General features: G+C 49.4%; 1 protein-coding gene across 1 annotated transcript in view; it reads left to right on the top strand.

Annotated features, from left to right (window-relative positions):
* DRC1 (dynein regulatory complex subunit 1) overlaps positions 1-9,149 on the top strand; it is a 32,796-nt gene that overhangs the window by 15,276 nt on the left and 8,371 nt on the right. The window contains exons 8-11 of the mRNA XM_014546652.1: positions 3,567-3,706; positions 6,306-6,440; positions 6,791-7,023; positions 9,034-9,143. Coding sequence (XP_014402138.1) covers positions 3,567-3,706; positions 6,306-6,440; positions 6,791-7,023; positions 9,034-9,143 — 618 coding nt within the window. The remainder of the gene's footprint in view (positions 1-3,566; positions 3,707-6,305; positions 6,441-6,790; positions 7,024-9,033; positions 9,144-9,149) is intronic.

Below are 9,149 nucleotides of genomic sequence, written 5' to 3'. Positions count from 1 at the left end.
CCCCGGGCTGTCTTGGGACAGAGCTGAGTGAAGGTGTGGCTGACCTGTGGTCTGGTAGAGATGGTAAGGAGAGGGGCCCGGCACATCGCTGGCGCCTCCGGGCGCCAGTCCTCTAAGAACGTAACTAGCAAAGAGCAGGAGCAAACGTGTTCCACAAGAGGAAATAAAATCGCTAATAAATATTCAGCTGCACGCACAAGCAAAGCGATGCAAATTAAAGCCGTCACGTGACGGGTTAGTATTACTATTTGCCTAGAAAATCAGCACAGATTTAAGTTCTTTCAGGTCACAAAGGAAAGACATGACCTAGTTACGTGTTAGTTCAGAGTTTTGTAAATTGTGTTCATGGGGGTGAGACACTAGTGGTGTTTTCACAAAACTAACCAAAAGAGTGACACCAATGACATTTATTTCCTTCCAAGATGTCTGATGTAGGAAATAGCTACTGTAATAATCTGATTTGAAGAAGGAAAGTTACACGAAAGTTCACGGGACAGACCTTGTGTTTATAACTCGCGCTGTCACTGTGTCATAATATTAAAACTGTCCTGTGTCTGGGGGAGTCTGGGAAGTGACGTCTACGTGATGTGGGCTTATTGCAAAGCTACGAGGAGCAGGTCCCTGGGCATCATCGGAGCAGACAGCCAGGCGCTCCGGGGCCCAGGGCTGCCCACGATCAGAGGGAAGACCGGAACAGCCTCTCATTGTCCTTCCGAACCCAGAGCAGCTCTGGAGACCCTCCTTCTCCGTGTATGCCCCTGCTTTCTCCGCTGTCACCATCCAACCTGGAGCTTTTCTATTGGACTTTGTGCTGTGCCACCTCATAGACCAGTCCCCTCCCTGTGTGCAGGGCTGGTTGCCCTGGCAGCGGGAGGACGGGTTTCATCTGGGCATGGAAGCATAAATCATGGCAGCTCTGCGGGAAGAGCTGCCCCGAGCCCCTTTCCCTGAAGATACCTGGCCATCCCTAGAGGGACACAGGGCTGAGAAGCACTCAGCCTGGGCCCAGCCAGGGTAATGGCACCTGAACAGAGGCTGCACGGTCAGCATCTTCCATAGGCCCTTAGGGATGTTGTTCCAGCCAGAAGTTTTCAAAGTAAGCTGAATCATGCTCGGGAAGAGTGGCGTGCAGCTCCGGGCAGCTCCCTGCCCCACCCCCAGCACCCCGCCCAAGGGCCGGGCCTGCACTCAGAACCGCACAGCCTGCCCTGTGCCACGCTCAGCGCTGACAGGGCGTGGGGAAGGGGCATGTGTGCACACGGCCAGTGGGAGTGTCAGCCATAAATTGCCCTTTGGAAAGCCATGTATCGAGAGCCTTTGACCTAGTAATTTCACTTCTGAGAATCTAGTTTAAGAAAAAAAAAATAGCCCAAAGGTTTTCTATCCAGTTGTTCCCAGAATTATGTTAATATTTAAAATGATCAAAACAATATAAATGTACAATTGTAGGGACATGGTAAAATATGATATATGATAAATATCCCACACATACTTCATATAGGATAAGTTATTATACACAAGTATGCACCATTAAAATGATGTTAATAAAACTTGATGAACATGGACAATTCTTATGTTCTAATATGAAGGGAGGAAAATAGGGTATAGAATGTGAAGGACACAGGAAGGACGCATGTCACTATGTTAACAGAGTTGCCTTTGGGAAGTGAATTATGGGTAGTTTTTCCTCCCCTTCTCCTAAGTAAGTTATTATACACAAGTATGCACCATTAAAATGATGTTAATAAAACTTGATGAACATGGACAATTCTTATGTTCTAATATGAAGGGAGGAAAATAGGGTATAGAATGTGAAGGACACAGGAAGGACACATGTCACTATGTTAACAGAGTTGCCTTTGGGAAGTGAATTATGGGTAGTTTTTCCTCCCCTTCTGCTAGGTCTTCTTCTTTTTCCTTCCTGTATTTTCCATAATGAGCAAATATTGGCTTCTCAACCAGGAAACGTTGTTACCAAGGAAACCGTATGACTAGTAAAAGTAAATAAAAATTTGACTAAACAAGCAGAGAAATGGAGAGGCACGTTGGTTACCATCCCGGCGACCAGTGTGGCTCTTCATTGACCACCTGTTAAAGAATGGAGAGGGGCCGTTCAAACCCTGGTCCCTGAGCGGAGGTTGAAAATCTCGGGGAGAGTTGAGTAGGGCATTGCTGACTAATCCCTCCAGTTACAAGGTGGGGATCCCGGGATCCCACAGGACCGGGAAGTGACTCACCCCTGACAAAGTGTCACAGCACCTTTGTCCTCCTCTGCCTCGTCTCCGGGCCAGGCCCTCCTTGAGGACGGCTCACGGGGGCAGTGATAGCGGCTGGGATCACTTCCTCTGCGGATTCCCTGGCGGAGGGAGGTGGGGAGGCGGTTGAAAGAGCACTGTGACTTGTCGCTGCTTATCGAGATCTGGCTACACTCAGGTGCATCCTGCTTCCTGCCTTTCCACCCAGGAAGGGCATGAGCAAGCCTGGCTGTGTCTGCCCTGCCTCCAGCTTGCCCCCTCTCATTTTTCTCCCTCCGGCTGCCAGCACGGTCTTTCTACCCTGCCTGGACCGGCCACTCCACTCTTCTGCTTCACATCGCCAGGGGCCTCCGCTGCCTTCAGGATGAAGCGTTCAGTTCCCTGCTTGGTCAGGCCCTGCTGCTCTGTCAGCCTCATTTCTGGCCATCCTCCGCCTCAGACCTCAATCTTAATGTGCCCGGGGTTTCCCCAAAGCAGTCTCTCTAGAACTTTCTCCTCTCAGGTGTAACTCCACCAGAGTAACTCCTCCCCGTTCTCCAGGTCTCAGTTAGGCATGCCGATGCCATCTTTTTAGGGGTCCCTGCCCTGGCCTCGAAAGTACTCCTCTCATGGGCCCCATGCTGCCCTGCGCTCACCCTTCTCTTAATTCTTATCTGCCCCTTGTTATCTGTCTCTCTCCTGGACAGGGCAGGACTGTGCCTTTCTCACCCGTGTTCTCCCAGCAGCACCGAGTAAAGTGTCTGACATACTATATAGGTGCTCAGTCAATACAGGGTGTCCCCAAAAACGAATGCACACTTTAACGGCAGATAGCCCAATTTGGAAAATGAAATGTATTTTTAATAAGCGCTGCTTTTATAATTATTCAAAGTGTGTGTATACATTTTGGGGGACACCCTATATTTGCTGAATGCATGAATACAGCTAACGGAAACCCCAAAAATAAGGATGGCGTGTCTGTCCTCCCTTAAAATGAACATGGCCTGCTAAACACTAACCCTGCCAATGGGAAGGTCAGAGTGGGAACACTGCAGGTTTCCATGGTAACATTAACCTTTACGGTATTTCTAGGGGGTGACTCAGATCTCTAACGCGCCAGAGGGATAGCTGGTAGTTGCATGATTTATGTATTTTTTTTCTGGTTGGCCTTCAACTTGCCTCTCCTGATAGATTTTCTAAGGGTTCAGGTGGGACATGTGTCCTTAAGGTTCCTCTGGTCTGACTCCAGAATGCGCCATCAGGGACCCTCAGGTGTAACAAATTATACCAGGGCCAATGAGTATTATTTTTTTTAAAAAACTTTAACTTTAGATTCTCGAGCAACAGCTTCAGCAAATGAAAGCAACTTACCAGCTAAACCAAGAGAAGCTAGAGTACAACTTCCAGGTGCTGAAGAAGAGAGACGAAGAGAGCACGATGATCAAGTCCCAGCAGAAGAGGAAGATGAACCGGTGAGCTGGCTCAGCCCCCTTCTCCTGGGCCCTCCGTGCTGCAAAGAGGGCGGGCTCGAACGCTGCCCTTTCGCAGGAGTGTAAACTGTAAAAAATAGAGCTGACTTTTATTAGAAGAGATTTTTATTTTTAGAAAAGATAATACATTCAACTGGTTCCCCCACCTCCTCCTAGGAAAGAGTTTACAGCAAAAAGTGAGCTGGGAATGTGGGGATGTGACAGGTCCCAGGGCAAAGCGGGAGGGATCAGAAAGGTAGATGTTTGATTGAACGTTTGCTCAGTGGGAGAAGGGGCCTTGGTAGGATGGGAGGGAGGAAGTGCGGAGGCCGAGCGTGGGTTCCCGATCCACATGGCAGCACCGTGAGCAGCACCATCCCCACCACCACCCCCACTGGCTCTTCCCTCTGCTGTCAAATGTACACAGTTTCCCTTCTCTTGAAAACCCTCCCACCGACCCTGCTGCTCCTCTGTGCACAGTCTTTTTTCTCTTTTTGCTTCCTTTTTCCTTTCTTCGCCCTTTGCCCCTCCGCCCTCCTCCAACATTCATAATTTGACCTGTGACCCCATCATTGAACAGAAACTTCCCTCTGTAGGGTGCCAATGATGCCACTCTAGCCAAGCACCACGGCTTCCCCTCAAGCCTTGTCCTGTTATTGTTGGATAATCACCGAATCTCGGAAATGTTCTCCTCTGGTTTGCATGACGCTAAAAGATATGCTCTTCTTTCTCAATTTATTCCTAATTTGTTTCCTTGGGTGGTTCTGCTTTTTCTTGCCTGATAAGTTATTCTGGAAAGCATTTTACCCCCCTCTGCCACCTCCCCTTTTTTTTAAAATTTCAATGCCCTGAACATCAGTCTCGCGGCTTTGAATATCACTTCTTTGTTACGACTACCAACTTCATATTCCTAATCCCAGCCTCACCTCCTTGCTTTGCCTGGAAGAGTCCCGGTCATCTCCAGGGTACACTTTCTGGAACGAGTCTTGCTGACCCTCCCGGGTTTCCAGTCCCCTCCTCACTCCGCTTCGCCCCTAGCTTTCAGCCACTGAGGACTTGACTTGCAGCCATACCTTCCCGTCCACTCCTTTCCTGCTGCCTTGCTCAGACCGTCAGGGTGCCACTGGGGTTTATCTTTGTGTCATTGACTTCTGTAATCAGACGGCACAAGGAAACTCCTTTACTAAATAACGTTGAAAAAACACTTTGGGATGGCGACTAAAAATTTTTTTTTGACACCTGTATATGGAAGGTCTCCTAGAATGCTATAGTTAAGAAAACGAATTAGCCCGGCCGGTGTGGCTCAGTGGTTGAGCATGGAGACTATGAATCAGGAGATCATGGTTCAGTTCCCAGTCAGGGCACATCCCTGGGTTTGGGGCTCGATCCCCAGTGTGGGGCGTGCAGGAGGCAGCCCATCAATGATTCTCTTTTACCATTTGATGTTTCTATCCCTCCCTCTCCCTTCCTCTCTGAAATCAGTAAGAATATATTTTCAAAAAAGAAAATGAATTAGATACTTCTTTTTTTTTTTATTATCAGAGACCAAGTTCACTCATTTTCACTTATTATTGAGGATGAAAATATGAATGATCAGTGTTGGTGTTTTAGGGACCTTCTGATTATTTCAGAACAATGCTTCAGAGGGAAAACGTTATTTTTAGAATTTTCCAACTTCAACTCTGTCAGCCTTCGCCCTCTCGGCTCCTGTGTAAGTGGGGCACTGACACAAGACACCTCTCCAGTAGTTTGAAGTCTGAAGCTCGGTCCCGGGTCTCAAAGCTGTGCCTGCCATGCATATTTCATGCGACAAGTTTCCATGCGCAGAGCTCCTGTTAGCCGGCAGGCGGGGAGCTGCGGCAGGCAGGCCGGCATCCTCAGCGCTACTGGCCAGGTTGTCGCCGTCACTGTGCTGGAACCTGTGGCCACTCCCCTCCCCTGCAGGCCAGGGGCAGTCAGATGCCTCACCGCTGGGCTCCCCGGGCACTGGTGTGAGTCTCCTATAGCCTTTCTCACACCGTCCCTTAATTAATGTTTGTCTTTGTCTCCGACTGGATGGATATCTCTTATTCATCTCTGTGTTGGAACAGATCTTTGGCACGAAAGAGACCTTTCATGTTTGATAAATGAATGAATGAGTTATTGGACCTGTTAACAGCATCAGCTCTTTGAGAACGGAGGGCTTATATATTGGTGGACTCATATATCGTAGGCTTGTGATGCGCACTTTTAGTTTTTTCCTTCCTATCTGCCTTATTTCAGGAGGTCAGAAGTTGAGATTTTTAATAAGTGAGGTTGGTGCCAGGGAGGGACACTGACAAATGGTGTGTTGAGGAAGATTCAGTCACACTCTTGCATAGGAGGTGGCCTCTTGGTGGGTTTGGGCTTCTGGGGGGGTTTAAAATGCGTTTACTTCTGGCTGCTCCCATGACCCCCTGCTGCCTTCCTCCCCTTGATCACAGCTGGAACTGCGTTGGGGACTATGGGGGAGGGTTTTCTGCCCTTCCATGCCGGGTCCTGGGTTCTGTGGAACCCAGCGAAGTAGATGAGAGGACATTACACCTTCTGCTCAGCAGCACTGACTTTTCCCTCCTCCACCCAGCCTGCACGACGTACTGAACAATATGCGATCCAAGTATGCCAAGCAGATAAAGCAGTTTCAGGAGGAGAACCAGTCACTAACCTCCGACTACAAACGCCTGGTGATACAATTCAAGGAGCTGCAGAAAGCCATGAGGTATTTCAGGGACTTGGGTCTTAGAATAGAGGCCGCAGGGGTCGGGTTGGTGGTGGCCGCGGTTTCACTAGACTTTGATATCAGCAGCTTTTTGGGGGAGCTGGGCCAGGGCACCCAAGAGTCCTTTGTGCTGTCTGCCTCGTTCCTCTATTTGCGCGTCACCTCCCTTTTCTGGAGACTTCCTGGGATGGCTTTCAGTCTGTCATAGGTGAGGGTCAGTGGCCCAAGAGATTGGGCCAGGCCCAGGATTCACCCCAATTCTGTCTCAGGTCTTGCTCTCCTACTAATGGAAGGGGCCCTAGCCAGGCCCTGGGGTCCGCTGACCATGCTCAGTCATCTCTCCTTCACAGGCATTTCGTTCTCATTGACGAGGAGAAGTTTCGGGACTTTTGGGTGATGAATGAAGAGGAGGCGAAGGGTCTGATAAGCAGAGCCTTCGATGTAGACAGGATCATCCACACCCAGCACCTGGGCCTTCCCTGGACGGCACCTGATTTCTGGTTCCTGAAGAATGTGGGGCCTCTATTTCAGCAGCAGCAGAAGTCCGCCACGCAAATACTAGAAGAAGTGCTGATGCAAACAGGTGACGAGAACAGAGTCCTGGGCCCGAGGGGCCCCCTGAGGGCATCAGGTCCACCCAGTCATTTTCCAAACAAGGGAACTGCGGCTGATGCAAACAGGTGACGAGAACAGAGTCCTGGGCCAGGGGAGCCCAGCAGTGAGGCATCTGACTGCCCCTGGCCTGCAGGGGAGGGGAGTGGCCACCCATTCATTTTCCAAACAAGGAAACTGCAGTCTAGAGAAGGGGGAGGGGTCTCATGGCTGAGAGGTCTGTAGGGGACGATTGGTGGACATGGCTGGTACGTCTCTAATTTGTAGCTCTACCCTCCCCGCTGTGTCAGGAACTGGAAGTTGGATCTAGAAGCCTGATGTCGGATTCAGGTTTGATTTATTTTGGCTAAGGACACCGCTGTGCACCTCCAGGGCCAGGCTGTCTCTGTTTTTGCGATGTTAGCGATCATTGCGCAAGATCCACTGACGGCACGAGGGATGGCAAAATGGCGATATTCTGCATTTTGTCACAGTGTCATCATTTGTTAGCTGGGACACTGCTGAAAAGAGACTCTTCCCCTGGTTAACTGCCTGTGACTCCGAGATACAGTTTGTACGGGAAAAGCAGGATAGATGCTTGTTCTTTCTCTATTTCCCTCTTTGCAGAATGAATGGGTTGCGGCGCTAGCATCTTCCAAAGGTCACCAGTGATGACTTGTATATATCAAAAAGCATCTTTGTAAACACATGGGTTTAAACAAATTTGATATGTTTTGGTTGATGCAATTATTATTGTTACTGATGCTCCAATTGTCCCATCTTTGGCCAGTGGGAGTCTCTTCGTGTTGCCTTCTGGGTCCTTTAGACACCCCCCCCCCCTCCATCCCTGTCGTCTTTGACAGCTTCCTGGCTTCCAGAATGACCAGAGGTTCCAGGCTCACATGATACTTTTCTGGCTTCAACTTTAGAAGCAGCCATTTCTCTAAGGAGACCTGGTTCTTTTTCATAGGGAATGGTATTTTTTTATTTATTTTTATTTTTTGGTTAATCTTCACCTACGGATATTTTTTCCATTGATTTTTAGAGAAAGTACTGAAGGGAAGAGGGAAGGAGAGAGAGAGAGAGAGAGAGAGAGAGAGAGAGAGAGAGAGAGAAAGAAAGAGAGAGAAAAACATTGCCCTAGCCGGTTTGGCTCAGTGGAAAGAGCATCAGCCTGTGGACTGAAGGGTCCTGGGTCCGATTCCAGTCAAGGGCATGTACCTCGGTTGCAGGCTCGATCCCCAGCCCTGGCCGGGGCATGTGCGAAGTGATCTAGTGGTTGCCTCCTGCATGTGCTGGATCAGAGGGTAAACACCTCTGCGGTTTTGTTGGATGTGGCGCTGTAGGGTGGTACCATTGTGCGTTCCAACCAGCAATTTCATATGTTGTCATTTCCAAATTCTCTTCATATATCTGATCTCATTTTGCCTCTTGAACAACTAGTAAAACCTGGATAGTACAATGGCTGTTATTCCTATTTTCAGATGAAGAACATATAGTCTAAAACACTTAAAAGTATTCCATTTTAATGAGGAAAATGTTTGCCTCTCGCTGTCAGCTACCGGTTCCTGTTGGTGATATCCTCCTGTGAGGCAGCCGCTTTCCCACCGTTAGGTTGGCTGCTGAGTTTAGGAACCAGGCGGCAGGTCTGCTGGATTGAGCTCTGAAATACGAGTGAACCGGCTCACACTGTCTGGAGCTCCCACGTCCTGGCTACGGCTGGATTTTGAGTAAGATGTTTCCAGGCAGATGGAATTCGCAAAAGTGGGCAATATTATCTGTCCACAACTGGCAGAATTCTCCAGATAGTCTCTTATTCCGACCCGTTTTCCCCCACAATCGGCTTTCTTCAGCTAAAGAGACTTGCCAGCGCCTTAAAGGGGCTTCTTAGAGGTGAATGCTCTCCAGGGAAGACGTTTGAGTTTCTCAGCGTCAGCCAGGCCAAGGAATGATCCCCTTTTCCTTCCCTCTCGCTCTTCTCTGCCCGCCTGCCCGTCTGCAGAAGAGGAGGGGTCGGAGGCTGACCAAGAGCTCGAGTCTTACCTGGACCTGCCCAAGCAGGTTTCAGCCAGCACGACCAGGAAGATCCTGATGCTCCTGTGTGACGAGTCGGTGAGG

Source organism: Myotis brandtii, unplaced genomic scaffold (assembly GCF_000412655.1).
Source record: "Myotis brandtii unplaced genomic scaffold, ASM41265v1 scaffold454, whole genome shotgun sequence".
In the NCBI taxonomy this organism is placed as follows: Eukaryota; Metazoa; Chordata; class Mammalia; order Chiroptera; family Vespertilionidae; genus Myotis; species Myotis brandtii.
The sequence above is the reverse complement of the archived record's forward strand: the minus strand, read 5'-3'. Positions and strand labels throughout refer to the sequence as shown.